The 19,179-nt window shown below is 41.5% G+C and overlaps 1 protein-coding gene across 2 annotated transcripts in view; it reads left to right on the top strand.

Moving 5' to 3' along the window:
• The window catches only part of VCAN (versican), an 89,976-nt gene that overhangs the window by 48,279 nt on the left and 22,518 nt on the right, over positions 1–19,179 (top strand). For both annotated transcript variants that reach the window (XM_015615090.2, XM_015615089.2), the window contains 3 exons: positions 8,048–13,585; positions 15,720–15,833; positions 17,285–17,398. In XM_015615090.2, coding sequence (XP_015470576.1) covers positions 8,048–13,585; positions 15,720–15,833; positions 17,285–17,398 — 5,766 coding nt within the window. The remainder of the gene's footprint in view (positions 1–8,047; positions 13,586–15,719; positions 15,834–17,284; positions 17,399–19,179) is intronic.

Below are 19,179 nucleotides of genomic sequence, written 5' to 3'. Positions count from 1 at the left end.
CTTCCTTCCGCCACTTCCTTCCGCCACTTCCTCCTTTTCTCCCTCAATTTCTGTCTCCTTTTCCTCCTGCATTCCTCTTTTTCCATCACAAACATACATCCACATATACAAACGCTGCTGTCTGTTTTAGAGATTGAACTGCAAAATATTTTCTCCCTTTATTTTTGCCACATAACATTTGTCTCGTGAGACAGATCAAGAAAGTAAACTTTAGTGCCTGCCTAGTGTATAAACCAACCTTTATTACTCCTAAATTTTTTTATCAAACTGCCACATTAAGGATTATACTCTAAGTTTTTCTTTCCTAAAGCCAACTGGTTTGGCATTACTGAAAAAGGAAGAGGCCCTGAGCAGCCACAGGAGCAGACACATGCTTTGAGATTCTAAGTGTAGTATTCTGACTTTTATCCTTATTTATGTTGGGGTGTGTCAGTTTTTTCATTCTTCTTGGAGGGCACACTCTGTCTCCCTGTTGGCAGGGCCAGAACTGGTTCTTGTTTGGTTCTTTCTTGTGCCAGCTGCATCATATTTGAGGTTCTCCCATTGAGCAGGATGTAAATGTAACAAAGGGATGGTGGTGAAGTGGGACAAGGAAGCCCAAAATTCACTGATACCTCAGTGTTTCCACCTCAGCCGTGGAATATCATGAAATAATGGATGAAGTCATTCTGGTGTGCAGCTGCTCTTTCCCAACCAGCTTTTCCTCCAGAGCTGGACTTCCCCTCTACACACACCCTGACACACCAGCTAAGGCAGATAGTCTGACTCCTTGCTTTGTTTTGGGTTCCATCTGGAGAAAAATGATTTATTGTGCGGCAGTTGTTTGGGCTGGGGTTGTTTAGCCCTGCAGAGCTTTAGAATTGTCTTGTCTGAAGGCAGGGAGTGAAATGTTGTCATTGGAAGGATGCTCACACCCAGGACTGCTCAGGAGGAGGCACGAGGGGCTGGAGTTGTGTTTTGTTAGTGACACATTGGAGCAGAAAGGAAGTGGGAATGACTGCATGACAAATATCCAGGCATTACCCAGGGAGCTGTATCCTGCCCGTGCTGGGGCTCAGCCTTGCCATGGCAAAGCTGCCATTTTTAACAACTTGACATTTCACTCAGTCTGCTTCTTTTTAACAGTTTTTATTGTCGGGTGGGGGAGACGAACAAAGGAAACGCTGGGGATTGCCAGAGGGTTCCATGATATGCTTTTATAATAAAAGAGTTCCTTTCTTTCTGACATGGTTTCTGCATCATCCTGTCTGCTGGAGTTTGGCAGGGGTGAGTGAGCCCTGTGCAGAACAGATGACCACCTAAGTGACATCCACTTGCCACAGGTGCCTCTGGCTGTGGCCAGCAGCTCCAGCCTGGGGTCTTGGCATGGCTGCAAAAAGGCTGCAGGGCAGGAACGTGCCAGAAATGGATACTCATGGATTTTGCCTGAAAACACCCAAATATGGTAAAGTAGACAGACTGAATAAGTGAATTTTAGTAGGCAAGACTGACCACCCACCTTGAATTACTTTCAACTCCTACCCAGCCAGCTGTGCAAAAGTCACTCCTTAAAATTACTTTCTTCCAGAAGTTTGCTTGAGTCATTGAGACTTTTATGCAAGGTAAATTTATATGTATGTGTGTAATGTAATAATCTCTTTTGACTCTCAGAGCGATAACAAAACATAAATTTTGATAAAATTTAGAAGGTAAAAAAAACCCACCAAAATAATTCAAACCTCAAATTATTGAAACCTGTCCTACATCCTTAAGGATTTGTAAAGGGAGCCAAAGTTAACAAAATTTTAGGAATATATACGTCCAGCTGGGAAACATTTTAAAGTGAACTAAATAAAACCTTTTGTTTATTTAGAGTGAACAGTAATCAAGAGCTGGATTTTACTAGACCTCATCATGTGTACTAGTCATGTTGATATGAGGTAGAAGGATTAAAAGCATCAAAAATTTAATTATTTCTGGAGTTTTTGTTGTTTTTTTAAAAAATCTTTTGACTTAGCTGTGCATAATAGTAGCCAGTTTGTTTAATGCCTTAGACTAGCTCCTTGGCAGTATTCCTACTTTTTCCTGAAGAGGAGAAGGAATATGCCTGGAGCACTGTTGCACTTTGACCATGCTTAGGTGGGATAATGATACTACAAGATGGCACAAGTTAGAGGAATTGCATATTCCAAAGCCTGACACTTGTAATTTTGGTTCAGCAGGAAATATCTGTATTTCAAAATCTCTATTTTTTCTTTCTGAAATTAAATGAAAAGAGCAATATACATTAAAAAAAACCCAAACCTCTTCTGTGAAACAAAACAGCCCAAAAGATGTTATCAGATTGATTTATTTCTGTAAAATTGAATGGTTTTGTTCCAATTTGAATGTAATATCTTAAGGGGAATGAACACCCTACTTAATAGAAAGGTTTTGATTTCTCTTTTTTTTTTTTGTATTTGGGACAGCTTTTCCAATCCCCTTTTTACTTCCTCTCTATGCTTTTAAAACAGAATATATTCAATGAAACTGACACATTCCTGTGGAATTGGTTGAGGTTTTGGATTTTTTTTTTCTTGCTGTAAGAGTTTCAGCACGCCACGGTCATAAAGCTGCTTGAATCCACTCAGACTGCAGATCAGGTTCCTGGCAGAGCTGAGGTTCAGGGGAGTCAGCAGTGCCTGACATAAATAAAGGTGGTGAAGTCTTTCCTCATCCTAGATCCTCTCCCAAGGCTGGGTGTGAGGCTTCACTGGTCTTTCTCAGGGTTTGAACCATCTCCCCTCTCTTCTGCTTTGAGGACTCCCCGTTGTCTTCCAGGTGAAGCAGAGTCTGGATTTTAGCTGTCCATAGGCTCTCTCTGGAATGGGATCACAACCTTCGTGATCCCACCATGAGCATCTCAAAAATGTGCAGGGGTTTTGAGACACCTTGTTAAAAACATTTACATCCACACATGTGTTTTATTGACGTCTTCATAGAACCATAGAAAATGGAGTGGGTTGGGTTGGGACTGACCTTTAATCCCCCCCATTCCCACCCCAGCCACGGCAGGGCCATCTCCCAGTGTCCCAGGAGCTGCCAGCCCCAATGTCCAGCCTGGCCTTGGGCACTGCCAGGGATCCAGGGGCAGCCCCAGCTGCTCTGGGCACCCTGTGCCAGGGCCTGCCCACCCTGCCAGGGAACAATCCCTGCCCAAGATCCCATCCAGCCCTGCCCTCTGCCACTGGCAGCCATTCCCTGCCTCCTGGCCCTGCAGCCCTTGGCAATTGTCTCTCTCCACCTTTCCTGCGGCTCCTTCGGGCCCTGCGAGGCCACAGGGAGCTGAGGCCAAAGCTTCTCCTGTCCGGGCTGAGCAATGGCAGCTGTGGCAGCCTTTCCTGGCAGCAGAGCTGCTCCGTCCCTCTGCTCATCCTGGAGCCTCCTCTGGGCCGGCTCCAGCAGTAACTAATATTTGGATATTGATATAACTCTATTGAAGCCAACCCTCAAAAATTCTGATTGTCAAGTGCAGGAAATCATTTGACTAATACAAACTCTTTTGATTTTTCACGCAAAACTCTCATGGTTGTGAGTTCTTGATGGTGAACATTAAGGATTTTGTGTTAGTGTCACATTATACAATGAAATACTTTCAAAACTGAGTCCAAAATGGTTTTAGTCTGCTATCTAAAAATCTCCTTTTTTGTTTCCAATTTACCTGTATTCTAGTCAAAGTATGTGGTCTGATGTAAAGTCCACAGAACATTTTATGTGAATTTCATGGCTTTGTCAGATCTCTAGTCCTTCTACAAAAGATTGAGATGTACTACTGCTCACAAATAACTCAACATGTGGCTCTGAAGAAATAAGTGGACAAATTGCAGGAGTGTGAAATTCTATTATCTGCAAGATGCCAGATTAGATGTTAAGAGTTGAAAGGGACTTCACAAAACCATAGGTCTTCTGAATGAAATAGTTTGTGTTTCGGAAGTTTGGAAAACATCATAATATTCTTTCTATTTCATTCCCTGTTAATTCTTCTTCAGATGCTTATCTAATGGATTTTGAGAGAGAAAATGCCTTTTACTGCCTGCCCCCTCAGAGATGGTGTTGGAAAAGCCCTTTGTAGAATATTAAAAGTCTTCTGAATAAAAGAAATATTGCTGCACTTTACACATTTTTGGATGTGTGCAAACGTTATCTCGTGCAGCAGAAACAGGGAAGCACCAACTTTCCTGTTTGATCCACTGAAAAACTGACATGGGTTTGGAGCCAGCTGTGATGCATTGGAAGGGTTGTAATGGGAATTAATGACACCTTGGTCTGTGGCTCCGTGGTTAAGTGCAGTAGCAGGCTGAAATCACCCTGTAGCCAGAGGGATTTCTATTTCTTATGTATAAGAACTGCTTCTGAGATATTTGCTTGTTCCTTGCAGGTCATTTAGAATATCTAGATGTATTAAATGGATTAAGAAACACTGTAGGCTGGATATACCTGTCCTTTCCATCTCCATTTCAGTGCATACCTCATCACTTCCCTTCAAGAGAGGCTTTGCTGATAAATCTCTCCCAGGACTTGTTTGGGTTGGCACTCTGAGCTGACAAAACTTGGCTTTGCTCCTTCCTAGCTACTTGTTTTCACTTTCCTCCTCCTGGAGCCAGAATAACAAAGCACCTCTTTGAAAAAGGGCTCTTTTTGGCTTGTTTCCCATGAGCTGTTGATAAGCAGATTTGATAGCCAAACTCCTTCCCTTTAAAGTCCTGGTTTCATCTCTTTTTCAGTAATATTCGGTCTGTATTGTTTACCTGCAGCAGGAATGGGTGTGAAATAAACAGGGGCAGCATAAGTCAGTGGCACCTGGACAGTTTAATTCAAGTGTCTGTGTTTCTGCCCTCAGGGTCTAACAAGCCACTTCAACAGATAAAGACCTTTTTTTATTTATTCATACTTTATGGTAGGTTTTCATCCCAGTGTTTTATACCCAGTTGACACGGATGTATGAGCCACGTCATTATGTAGATTATTTGCCATCTCAGGAGTTTAAGAGCATTTTTCATAGCTCTTAACCCTGAAAAACCTGAATGCTAACACTGAATAATCAAACCTGTAGGAAGGAAAATAATTTCTAATAAAAAAAAAATAAAAACATCAATTGCATTCTTTACTATCTCCTGAAAAACTTTTACTTTTTCTTTGGAAAAAACAAAACATTAAAGAAAAAAAGAAAAAAACCCCAAAAAACCATCAAAACCCAAAGATACTTATTTTTTAATGAAAGAGCCCCTTGAAAGTATATTATCAGAATATCATACCTTTTGCTGAGGTTCTTTTATGTGGATTGCTGTGGCATGTGAGATCTTGAAAAAGCTAACAAAGTAAAAGTAGGGTCTGATAGAGATCTCTGCATGTGTAAGAATTTGTATTTTTCTTCTAGGTGAATTTGGAACAGATGATGTTCACTACATTTATTGTCTACCATAAATGACTTAGCATGAGCTACTAATTTGAGGGACTCCCAGGTGTGCACTCCTGCAAAAATATTGCACTGTTGGTTAGAACTTGTTAGTCATGGTGCCCTCCTATAAACTACAGCCCATCCAGTCCCATCCAGGCTTTATAATTTTTTATTTATGTTTTTTTTTAGTGTATAATTTCTGTGAAAAGCTGCACTCTTTCTTTCACAGTCCTAATTGCTGTGTGTGAAATCATAATTGATTTTTATGGCACACCAGTCTATACACCGGGTTGTTCATGCACGTCCCTCCTTCACACAGCACAAGGCATCTTGCCTGGCCGTTCAAATTTCTGTGTGTAGTTCTCTGGTTCTGTGTGTGGGTGCAGTTATTTTATAGTGAATTTACCTAAAATCAGAAACTCTCAGAGCTCCTTATCTTCATCTTGCCATTCCTCTCTCACTGACTGAATTCCCATGGGTTTTTGCATGCACAGATTTGAAAGGGAGGTGTGAAATTCTGTCTCAATTGAAACTTCTGCCTTTATGAAGACGTGGTTGCTCTGTATGTCCAGGGTGGCCTTTTGCTGAAATTCATGGATTCTGAAAGGATGTGTATTAGACATGCTCCTCAATGTCATACTGTCAGTCTTGGAGAGATTAACACATTCCTGCTTTTCACAAAATTTGAAAGGGAAATCTGGGAAATCTTAAATAAATGGCTGCAGAAAATTTATTCTCCTGCAGCATTGGGCAACCTTTGTAAATATTTCTGATTTAATTAGAAGTATTCATTCTTTGCAAGCATTGCATAAAATAACTCCCAACAAACACACGTGAGGGAGAGAGAAGAAATCTCAGTTCTGTAGCCATATAATAGAGCTGTCATAGCACAGGGTTAACACCAGGCTTCTCTAGGCAATGTACAACAGCCAAACAGGCACAAAGTTAAAAAAAACCCTTTTTTTTGTTGCACAGGGAGCTCTGAGCTTAGTGCTGTACAAACTTGACATTGTATTTGAAATAAACAACGCTGAAGGTGATTTATTCTCTGCATTCTTCAGCTGGAGCTTTAGCAAAGCTGAGATCCAGTAATACTTCATGAGTTTAGCTGTAAACACAGCGTGAGATGTTAGAACATTAATTCTCAATGGAGTTGCAGTGACCTTTTCAAAACCAAATTGAAGTCAATTTGCACACACAAGCCAGCCCAAAGAATCACAAACCTTTCGTAGTGCTCTGTGTCAGTTTAATTTGATTGAAAGCATTCTTCTCCAGAATGATCACCTGATGACTCTGAGGACTCAGTGGTCACAGAGGTTAAATGAGCTTCATAGGTAGGGGAATTGCTTCAAATTGATGAAGTGCTTCACCTCAGGTTCTCCTTGTTTTATCACTTTCAGATAGTTTTAGTGAGGAAGATTTGATTTATAAATTGAGCTGTGTCACATACTGCAGATATTTTTCAGGAAGCAATTTTTTCAGGTTGCTGACAGTGCTTTAAGGAGGAGTCCTCTTAATTGGGTCAGATCCTGTCCTGGCAGATTTGGGCAAAACTCCATTGGCCATACCAGTTTGTACCAGCAAGAAAGTAATCCTCTCTGGCCAAACTTGTTATAAACATAGATCCAGAAGAAAGAAGCACTCACGAATAGTATTTCAGCACAAGGTTTCCAATTTCATGTCAGTTGGCCAAGCTTGAAATATGGGGCTTTTTGCTCAGTCTGTTGTATCCTTTTCCAATTTTTTTTTTTTTAATTTAATTTAATTTTAATTAGGATAGCTTCCATTGTCTGGAACAGAAGGTTTGAAGTAATGTTTGTGCTGAAAGGACAAGTTTAAAAAGTGTCTATGGAATCTGGGACCATAAATCTTGGAGGAATTCATGAGGCTTTCTGGAGCTAAAATCTTGCCTTCTTAGATCTTCTTTCCTCCTCTTTATCTGCCGGGCTACCTAGGGGAAAACTGAGAGGTTTTCAACCTGTGGGAGTGTGTAAATAATTCAGAGTGAGTGGTCAACAGAAGAAAATTACTGGACTTCAGTCATGATCCCTTCTGAGTGAGAGCCGACCTTTGAATCTGTGATATTTTTTCTTATTTGCTGCATAATGCTTTAAAATTCCAAATAGCAACAGCTTTGTAAAGCAAGACTTTATTCACTGACTTAGGGTCCAAGTCTAGTGAAGAGTGATTGATGTCGGTGCTGTGGTGTTCCTAGTAATTTGAATTACTCTATACTAAAGGAAAATGGGGATGCAGAGGGAGTTATTTCATGTCTTATTTTGTTTTAGACTTCGCCTTGCTTAGCTTTGTCTAGGTTCAATTATTGGTGGAGGTTAATTAGTGTCTAAATCTGTGGAAGCAGTTGCAGCAGGTTGGTCTGAAAAATGATTTTCATCTTGTCCGTTACTCCTATTTGCTGAAAATGTAGGAGAAGGTAGCTCAGGCATAGGTTTGGGGCCAAGGGCATGCATCAATCAACAAAGAGAAACACACTGAATTTACAACAAATTGTTGAATTTTGTATTTTTGTTAGCTTTTGGTTTATTTTTTTCTCCGATGGATTGCTTGTGCTTCATGTGCCTTAGGGATTATGTCACTTAGGGATTATGAAAAGCTCTTTTTTTCTTGCAGATCACCCGGTGAATGAATTTTTGGATCTGTTCAATCGCCACATGCTTCCTCATGCAATAGATGAAACCCACATTGATGCAGACTCAGCTCAGACTGAACCCTGTACTTCAGACTCTGTGCAGGATTCGTCTGAATATATAATATTGGATCCTTTCTTTCCAAACTATGCAGAGTTTGAAGAAGATGAAGACTGTGAAAATACTACTGATGTTACAACTCCCCCAGCTTTGCAGTTCATCAATGGGAAGCAACAAGTCACGAGTGCACCTAAGAGCACAAAAGCTGAGGAGGCCAGGAGTGACCAAATCGAAAGCGTTGCACATTCCAAAAACGTTACCTTTTCTCAAATCAATGAGACAAACACATTTATAATAAATGAACCTGAAGCTTCTGGTACCATGCAACCAAGCAAAGCTGGAGAGGTAATAGGGGCATTTGAGGTGACACAACCAACTTCAGGGGCTGCAATGTTAGAACCTGTCTATAGTGGGGAGTCTGAAGTTGTTACAACAGATAAATCAATAGCCACCACTTCTTCACAAGGGCAAAACCGTAGAGCGACCACAACATGTCAGGGAACTGAGGAAAACTCTACTAAAGACAGCAAAAACCTGCTTTTGATTTCTAGTGAATCCTCTGGAGATGGCTCCACTGAATCTGATCTGTCCACTTCATTCTTAGAGGTTGTGACAGGATCAAGAAAGGAAGAGGATGAAAAAAATCCTGGCATAACATCTTCTCCTGATGCATTTACTGTGGAAAGTTCTGCTACAACTGCTTCTCTGGAGGCAGTTTTTATTCCTGCTACAGTAGACAAAGGTGTAACTGACCTTATCCCAGAAGAGGCAACCCCTGCTCCGGGAGACCATTACAAAACCACTGTTAAACTTAATGCAAATTCCCCTGTTGAAAATATTCTGGAAACAAGTCATACAGCAAAGCCCGAGATGAGTGCTGCTTCTTTTATGGTTCTGGAAGGCTCTGGAGATGTGAAAGATAGCATCACTGTAATTTCAGCTGCGACTGAGGAAATAGCAGTAACAGAAACACTTCCAGTGCAAGACATTTCTTTGGGCTCCAACACAGCACTGCTGACAGAATTTTCTGTAACTGATTCAGGAATCACCTCTGCTTTGCCCAGAGCTATAAGTACTCCTTATTCTGCTTTTGATCAAAGTCCTGAAGTAACTGCTGCCACCAACTCTGTGTCTGAGATTGTTACGGAAAAAGTGTTTGTCAGTTCTCTTGTGACTGAAAAGAGTATTGATGATGAAAAAGCAATGCACACCACTGTTTATTCAGGTCACCAAAATTCAGCTACTGCTGCAGAGGAAAATTTGGATTTGAATGAACTTGGGAGCACTACGAGTGAAGTCAGAACTGTGAGTCCAGAGCCACTCAGAAAAACAGTACCAGGTACCATAAGTTCTGAAATCAAAAAGGTCACCACCATTCCTCTCTTGAGAGAGAAGAAGGTTTTTGTAATTGAAGGATCAGCAGAAGAGCCAGCAGACATATTTTCAGGGGGTCCCACAAGCAAAGTGGTAAGTATTGGCTCCCCGTTTATTGATCCAGGTTCTGGAGACATAGATTTTATCGTTGAGTCTCCTACTTTGACTTCGGTTCCACTGAGGCCTGTCACTGAAACACAAACAGAAAGGTCTGAAGGAACAGTTTACAGCACAGATGATGCTCCACCGAAGGATGTGACAACAGAATATGAAAAACATGCGAGAGCAGATGAATCTGCGGTTACAGTTTTGAGTACAGGGTCGGAGAGCTTCACAGAGGGGTCTGGAGTAGAAGGTCAGATGTCTCTGGATGTGTTTAGTACAAAAAAACCAGGAGAACCAAATGTGGAAACAAATCCAACCTACACAGCTCCTTCTGACATAAAATCTGGCTCTATAAAAGAGATAACATCTCACACTGCACCAGGAATTGAAACTGGAGATTCAGAAATGGGTGAAGAGGCCACATCATCTCCAGGATCAGTGGTCAGTAACAGCCCTCGTGAGGATGTGGTGACACATGGTACTGGCAGTATAAAAGCAGTAGCTGAACCTACAGAAAGCAAAGATGCAAAAGTTGGCTCTTCAACAGTCTCGTTGGGCAAGATTTTCCTGATTGAGCATGGCTCTGGAGAAGAATTCAAAGATGACAGCAGCACCACAAAACTTATGTCTAATGGGCCTATGGAAGAAATATCTGGAGGTCATTTCCCAATCACTGACCAGGGATCTGGAGAACCAGACACATCCACTGGATTGTTTGCAAAAACAGCAGTTGCCCCTAGTGGGAGCCCAGAAACATGGGAAGAGGATGACAGACAAGCTGTCACCACATCATCTCTGGAGCTTGCCTTCACTACAGATCCTGATGAGCAGGTCACGAGTTCTGAACATGAGGTAACCTCCATGGGAACTGCAGAGGACATGGGAACTGAAGAGAAAACTGTTGATGAGCTGACAGTGAGAACTTTTTCTACAAAGATTCCTTTGATGGAAGAGATCCACTCTGGGGAAGAGAGGCCAAGTGAAATTTCACCAAAAGCTACGGAATCTTCTGAAGAAACAACAACAGACCCATTCTTTAAAGGTACACAGACTAGCCATGAGCATCTGGGATTTTTAAATGTTCCAACTCTCAGTCCATATCTGGAAGAAAAGGAATTAGAAACCGAACCTGCTCAAAAAATACTTTTGCCATTTAGTGATGACAGAGTAACTGAGCCTGTGACAGTTGACAGGAAATACATAAGCTCTCCAGTTACAGAGCAAGAGGAGGAGCTGGTGCAAAACATTTTCCCTACAAGAGATATTCCCAGAACATTCCTGACACCTAAGGAAGAGAAACTGCCAAGTAACGAGCTCATTGGTGATCCACTGTTTTCAGGACAGGGGTCGGGAGACGACCTTGCTGTTCATCCTTCTGTAGTGCCATTTATTGTCAAGGAAATCAAGAGTACCTCAGGTCCTCAGACTTCTCACCCTGCAAATACACAACCTGAACCTTCCACTGAAATGACACAAGACTTTGAAAGAGGAAGCACTCCAGCAAATGTTGAAGTTAATGAAGAAGTCACAAGTGCTGTAGCTGAGCTGCTGCCAGAAACTGGAGACCCATTCCCCACCTCCACGTTCCCCAGTTCCCCAGCTTTAGCAGAAGACAGCTCCAAGAGCTTCATCTCTAAAGAGATTGAAGACACCACACATTATTTTGTTGCAAATGAAGAACCCCAGGAAAAGGAAACGGACTATAGGAGAGGAGAAAATGAAACAGATAAGACAACACCCACTTCTAAAGCTATTTCTCAAGAGGAAAATTCGTATTTTCTGGTGAAAGGTGGCACAACTCCTGTATCTGTTATACTGAGTGGAACTCCCAGTCCTGAAACAGAGGAATCTCTTGTAGCATCAACAGTAAAAACACCAGGCAGAGTATTACCTGAGAGTTCTGGGGAAGGATCTGGCTGGGTTGGTGTTTCAGATTCATCTTCCCCTGATATGTTTACTCATTTCTCAATACCCACTGTGTCCAAAGTAGAACTAAATGTCTCATCCAGTGTTCCTGGACATGTTTATTCCAAAGTTATAACCACAGAGGCACCGAGAGATGGATCACAGACTGCAATCACAGGACCAGCCTCCCTTTTTACAGAAGAAACAGAGGTTGTGGCAAATCCATCTGCTGTTCATCCAAAGACAGCTTCTTCAGAAGAACTAACAAGTGACACTGGTTTATATGAAAAAATTATTCCCATGATTGATGACAGAAGAAGTGTTATATTGAATGTTTCTGTTTATGGTGATATCACCCTGATTGAAGAGCGACTGCAAACCCCACCAGAAGAAACAACTATTATAGACATGGATCACTCAAAATCAATGCCTGAGGATATAATAAGTGTGCAGACGATGCCAAACCCTGTTACAGAGTCAACATATGGCTACGATGATAGCATGACAGCTGAAGGGGAGAAATATTATTCCACTCCCAAGTTTTCCATAGCCAAAGAAACAACACTTGGATCTGGTGATAATCTTCCTCTGACTACTTCCAGTCCACCAAGTAGAGAGTTAGTGACTTCTGGGCACAGACCAACCTCAGATGACATGGAGCTGGGTTCTGGGAATGACATGAATTTTGCAACAGAAACTCTCACCACCACTGAACTCTCTGAACTGGGCATTTTCCTCCCTACAGTGCCATCTCTGGCAAGCCCTCAGGTGCCTCATGAGTCTAAACCTGTTGTAACCAGCCCCACAGAAGACACCTATGAGCCAAGTACTTCAGCAAACAATCAAGTAATAGCAGATCAAAGTGAAACAATCTCTGGCTTTTCTGGGATGGGCCAAGAAGAACTGGCTGATAATCAGCCTGTGTTTCCTTCTCTTGCAGCGGTTGTAACTGCTGAGCCAGAAAAGGCTTTGACAACTGGCAAGCTTGAGTTAAGTGCTGTCAGCACACAGCCCACATCCCAGCTGACAACTGTGTCACCTACCAAGAGCGCAGGGAATCGTCCCACGGTGTACACAAACACAAAATCAGCATCAGCAGAGTATGAGGAAACAGATCCAGTGAGTTTTTATTCTGTTCCTCAAACTCCTAAATCCTCGGTAACTGTTCATTTAGTAAACAGAGTCTCTGAGTACCCTGAGGTAATCATTACGAGCACATCATCATCATCGTCATCATCATCATCATCATCATCATCATCATCATCATCATCATCATCATCATCATCACAGGATTCACATCAGTCCAATCATTCTTCAGGAGGGATCTTCAAAGAGGTCAGTTCTGATATTACAGCAACATACAAACCAGCCACTACTGACCTTCTTGACACAACAGAGTCCTCTCTGCTGGAGCTTTCTCCCGAGCCTGTTTCAGACAGCACAAGCACGGAAAGCACTCCTCACTTTGGTAGGCTTCTAACAGTTGGGATAGAGGAGACAGAAACCCCTGTAACTGATTTAGCAGGTGAGGAAGAAGCTGCTGTTTCTGGAGATTCTCCATCGATACATGTCTTGCCTACTGCGTTTCTGAATTTTGGAGAAGGAGCGAGCACAGATGTTCCAAAAGTCAGCACGACAAAAGTCGAAGCTTCCTCAGGGAGAGTCAGTAATCCCCACCAAGAGGAAGACAGGAATACTGAGAGACAGAACCCCTGGCTCTTGTCCACAACTGTTTCAGACTCACCCAACAGCATCGAAAGTGAAGGATTTAAACCTGGCCAGGAAGCAGTTACAATGCTAACCTCACCTTCCCAGCTTTTGGATGGAGGCACAGAAACACAGTCAGCTTTGTTTGGTCAGGGGGAGATCACAACCATCTCTTCTAACATTGCAACAAACAGCATTGCCCCTGGAAACAGCCCCTACCAAAATGAGCCATCAACACTGAGCTCTGAGGAGCCAAACACTGTGGAAGTCGTAACTTCGTCATTTTCCCTTCCGGAAGTCACGAACGGATCAGATTTTGTGATTGGCACCAGTGTGGGTTCAGTTGAAGGCACAGCAGTGCAAATTCCAGGTAACTTCCCAAATATGGTCCCTGTCGTGTTTTGTGTGCTGTGGTACTTGTGAAGGTGTTGCCTGGGCTCTGGTAAGAGGTGTGACAATCTGAGCTCTGTGTGAAATGACAACGGACCTCGTCACCCTCCAGCCGAGAAATCAGCCTGGTTGTGAGCCCTACAAAGTGGAGGAGGATGGGGGTGCCAAAATATCCCAAGCCCAGTGGCTTTCCATTGGTGTTTGCATCGTGGAGCTCTGGATCAGACTGGAGGTAACCAGCCAGTTCTAAAAGACAGGAAGGTGGCATTGGTTGTGGTAGGGAAATCAGCTGATTTCACTTGCCAGTTTCCAACAGATGATTTTTGCTGATGGCTTTTCTTGTGAGTGTGGTGATAGTTCTTTCACAATTGGTTTTCATGAAAGGGTTGTTTTTATCATCTTGCAGCTGGCTTAGAAAGCAACAGCTCACATTTTAGTGCATTTTAGTTCATTTTTATAAAAATTAAATTCTCTTGACGTACAAGATAGCTTTCCACACAAGAGAAAACCAAGACCTTGTTTTCAGCCTGTCTGTAGCTTTAAGTGGTTGATACGGTGTAGTTTCTTAAAAATTACAGAGCTTTTTGTTTAGACAACATTTGCCACAGTATTTTGTTTCCCATTATAGTGTTGGGCACCATTTCATCAAGTACATGGGTGATACCAGCAGCGTCACTTCAATTCATATTTTGTCTAGATACAGCCAAGGAAAGAACTGGACTTGTCTGATTTTATAGGTTTACTATTCTTTTTCCTCAAATAATCCAGGTAGCTGACAATTTGAAAATGTTTACAGTGGAAATATCCAGGCTGTAGAAGGACAGACAGCAAACACACAGAAACCACCATTAAGGTGCTTAAATGGAGCCCTTCATTTGTGACTTTCAGTGAAGCAGTCCAAAAACAAGTGCCCTGTTGAATAGATGGGATCAGATCCTTTCCAAAACCTCCAGGGTGAAATCCTTAATTACTTCATTACAGTCCTAAACTTATGTACGTAGGATATTCTTCTGGAGGTTTTCAGATGGACCTTCTGCATTTCCCTGCCTAGACAGGGAACTTGGTACTGTAAGAAGACTTTGAATCTAACTTGCAAGAGTAAAATAGATTTTTTTTTTTTAATTTTTTTTTTGTGTGTGATAAATTGTAGTCAGATTGTTTTGGGAAAACACAACCAAAAAATCTTAGTTTTTCTCATGCTTCTGATTTACAGAATTTATCATTTTTCTCTTGTCCATTTTCTAAGTTTTCAAAGCCAGGGCTTTATTTCTGCATATCAGAAGGACTGTCTTCAGGATTTCCCTCTCACTGTGAGAAACTAACTCTTAGAAATGGTTTAGTGTGGACTTGTTTGTGTGAGTGAGTGCTCCTAGGCATGAAAGCAAATGCAAATATCCAGGTATCTAAACTCAGTGGAAATAAACATCACTGGAAGGCATAAAGTTCTTCAAGGAAATGGTGTTTAAATGCTAACTCCATTAACAACTGAGGATTTCCCAGCAGGTAAGTTTTTATCTTAATGTTCAGTCCAGTTACAAATGTATTCAGTGCCTTTGTTTGTATTCTTGAAATGCATTTTTAAGAAAGGCAGGTGGGAAACACACATGTGAGAAAAGAAATAAGATTCTGTGGGCATTGATTGATTAAATATAAGCAGCCAGTCAGTATGTTCTGTGTACCCTGTCATTCTGCATAAACTAACCCTGTTCAAGAAAAAAGCATTTTCCATTCATTTTGCATATGTTTAACTGTTTTCAGCTATAATTAATTGCCATGTCATGCAAACTAAATCCTCAACAGAGTATCATGACTGCCAAATATAGTACAAATTGCTGTGATAAAAAAATAATTCCAAGAGTAATTTACACTGGTTTGTAGTAAATTCCATATTGTTGTTAAAGTTGAAAGTAGTGATGCTTGAAGACCAGCTTTACTGTTTTATAAGTCTTATTTTTAGTAGTTGAGTATGTTAAATAGAGTTTCTGTAACTACAGTTAAGCCTGCACCACCAATGCAGCAATGAAGAAAGACTTTTATTTTTCCTCCTGAAAATCAAAAATACACCATTTCCTTCAAACTAGGGAGTAAAATTCCTTTTTCTACTTGTTTAACAGGCCAAGATCCGTGCAAGAGCAGCCCCTGCCTCAATGGTGGTACCTGCTACCCACGTGGTTCCTTCTACATCTGTACCTGCCTGCCAGGTTTCAGCGGGGAGCAGTGTGAATTAGGTAAACTGGTGCCATCTGGGTGCTGATAAACTCCAGTTTAAAGCTCTTGCACATCAAATCTGGTGTGCTTCCAAGCTGAAGGCTGCATGGACATCTGAAAAATCCCACACCCTGGTCTTACTTCGGGACAATTAAGTGTAGAGTTCCCCATTTTCTCCCCTCTTTTCCCTCTTCCCATGAAGTGCACAGATTTGTGCACACACACAGGGTTCAAGGGAGCTGTAAACCAACTGCAGGAGCTGGAATTCACAGCAGTGGGTTCAAAACCACACCATATAAAACAAAACAGAGATTAGTATTTGGGATAGTGCCCTAAGAGATTCCCACGGTTATTCGAAGGGCTGGTAAGATAAACTGATCTCAAATGTGAATGGGAAGATGAACACTGAACACAAGCTTGAAAATTCTTGCAGGAAATTTAAAATATTATTATAATCATATGCTTCTTGGATGCAAATAAGTATTTTGGTAACAATTGTAGCTGAGGAACCTCTTCCAGTTGCCTGTGAGATCTCTGGACCTCCTGTGACTGTAGATTTCAAGAGACTCACCTATGTGGTTCAGAATAACCAATTTTCCTTCCAGAAAACCAGCCAAAGTATGATAAAATGACTGGAACAAGTAAGACCTAGCATAAAATTGGACCAGAGCATATTTTAAAATAGAAATTGATATTTTTTAAGCCTTCTACATGATGCAGCAATTATTCCTGGTTGTTTGTTGCTTTGTAGATATGTCCAGCTTTTCTCTTATATTTTAATGAATGAACCACAACCAGCAGTTCATTTTTGGATGGAGTTGTTTGCAAAATCTGTGTTGAAGTTTATGCTCTGATTGTTTCAGAGGAATAGCATCCATTAGAAAGCTTCAGATGATCTTTACGAAGTGACACACTAGCTTATAACCTGTGCAAAAGCAACCTGTGCTGAAACTAATTATATAAAATGAACTTGTGCTCCAATTTGAATGGTGAAGACAAGGTATTTTAGCAGCTAGAGGAGGCAGGGACTGATGTTACTTTTTTACTGTGCAAGACCATGAGTGATATGATGTTCTGTCCTTGTCTCGATAAGACTGGGCAAGAAAGAAATGAGAAATGCAAACCAATGAGATTCCAGAGCCTGCTGCTCTGCAGACTGAAATTAGCAGTCTGTTTAGTATTACATGATAAGATTTCCAATATTTGAGTTTTGTGAAGATATTCATGGTCCTTGGTGGTTAATGGGAATTTCTGTTTTGCCAGGGTCACACACACACAAGTCAGATTTTCCAGCAGGATAACGCTGCATGGCATTCCTCTTTCTCAACCACACAGTGACCACTGGGATCTTTTGCAATGCTTCATTCTTCTGCTCTGAACTGGTCCCAGTCAGCAGCCTGACTAAGGCTGCAGAACATTTCCCTCCTGGGAGCTGGGTGGGTGATGAAACCACTTTTATTTTCTGCTGCAGATATCGATGAGTGCCAGTCCAACCCGTGCCGGAACGGAGCCACGTGCATTGACGGCCTCAACACCTTCACCTGCCTGTGCCTGCCCAGCTACATCGGGGCTCTCTGTGAGCAAGGTAAGGGGTGTTCCCTCACCTGTGCTGCTGGACACCCATTTCCAGCCCAAAACCCTTCTGGAGTAACAGGGCAAAGCCTCCTGAAAATGAGAAGGTGGAAGAAACTGACAAAAATCTGCGGGAAGTCACCGGTGATGAGGAGAGCTCCTAATTTTTGTTAGACTTCCCTGACTTGTGGTTCAGGGCTTTTTCCCATCTCTCACTTGGCACAAGCCCTATCCACACACTAACCTGAATGGAAGCTGTGTTGCCATGTACAAAATATAAACTGATATATGGGGCAATTCCTAAAAGTTGTGTCAAAACAACAGCTCTCAGGTGCTGCTTTTCAACAACAATTTTCAGGTGGCTCCAAGCCTCCTTGCTTATGCAGGCTTGCAAACTGCTGGGATGAGGGATGGCAAGGCTCTCTCATTACTCTAGTGATGCTTAATGAGTGGCAGCAGCGCTACTTTGTGGCTGAGTTTCTCTTAGAAAATTACATGTGGTGTGAAAGATTTATCGGAACCCATCACATCCAAAAAGCATCAGTGAGATGCAGGAATATAAATAAGTAAATAAGACAGATTCATCCACTGGGGACCACGGCTTTGACAATTTCATCTGACAGTTTTCTAAATTATTTGTTCTGGGATTATTTTAGGAAGAGTAGGTGCAAGATTATCACTGCAAGGTGATTTTAAAAGGCTTTCTAAGCTGGGCAGCTGAAATAAGATTGAATATCCAACGCCTGTAGTTGTTAGAAGATTGTCTGCAAGAAACCCCACTGAATTTACAGGAAACATTTACAGGAAACATTAAGCAAGATGCTTACTCAATATGTGGGAGGAGGAATAGGGTAGCAACATTTGTTCTGTCAATAAAATTAATAAAGGCATTTCTGTGGGAAAAAGAAATTAAAGAAATGGTGAATTACAATGTGCTTGCTAAACTTATGAAGATATTTTTTTTCCCTTTTCCTTCAGCTGAATGATTTTGGTCGCAGGTGAATGAACTAAGCCTTTGGAGTTGTTTAATTAATGTTGTGTATTTTCATGTTTGTTTCTCAGCTTCAGTGAAGAGCGGTTTGCAAACTCCTCCAGCTCAACCTGTAGAGATCTGTTTGTTAGAGATGAAAAATCTCAGAGCTGATCAGCTCCAGCATTTTTACTGTTTAACCTTTTCAGCAGTCAGGCTAACCTTGTAACTTGAGAAGGCTTTCTGAATCTTGCCGCCCAAATTTAAAATTGGCAATGTTTTCACACCAAAAGAAATAAATGTTCTCACTCCCTTCCTCCTCCCCTTCATTCCAGCAAATCTGTAGCAGTGAGTGGCTCTGAGTGCCATGGTAGCTTTAAGCTGCTTTTTATGACCAACCTGAGAGTGAATTTTAGGTGGTTAGTGGGAACATTTCCTAGTTTGTCAATCAGAACCAGAGCTGTGCTCTCTCAGCTTTGGAATTTAAATTTCCTCCACTTAAAGTCCTGCAGTGGTTTGGGACTTGGGAAAAGGTTTCAGTGCCAAATTTCCACTCCACCAGACAAAATAAAACTGTGTTGGCAATTCAGACATGGTTGTCTGGCAAGCAGGCTTTATTTCAAGGCATCAGTCCTGACCTCACTAGATTTAAAGACTAGCCAGGTCGACAGAATGTGCACCTCAGTTGCCACAGGAAAGGAGGAGCTCAGCACACCAAGATTGTATTTCATTACTTTATTTTTTTATTTTTTTTTAATTTTTGATTTCAAATTTACTATTCATTTTAGAAAGCTTTAAAAAAAAATAAAAAAATCAGGCTGAAG

Source organism: Parus major, chromosome Z, assembly GCF_001522545.3.
Source record: "Parus major isolate Abel chromosome Z, Parus_major1.1, whole genome shotgun sequence".
Taxonomy (NCBI): domain Eukaryota; kingdom Metazoa; phylum Chordata; class Aves; order Passeriformes; family Paridae; genus Parus; species Parus major.
This window is presented reverse-complemented; position numbering and strand designations above follow the sequence as displayed.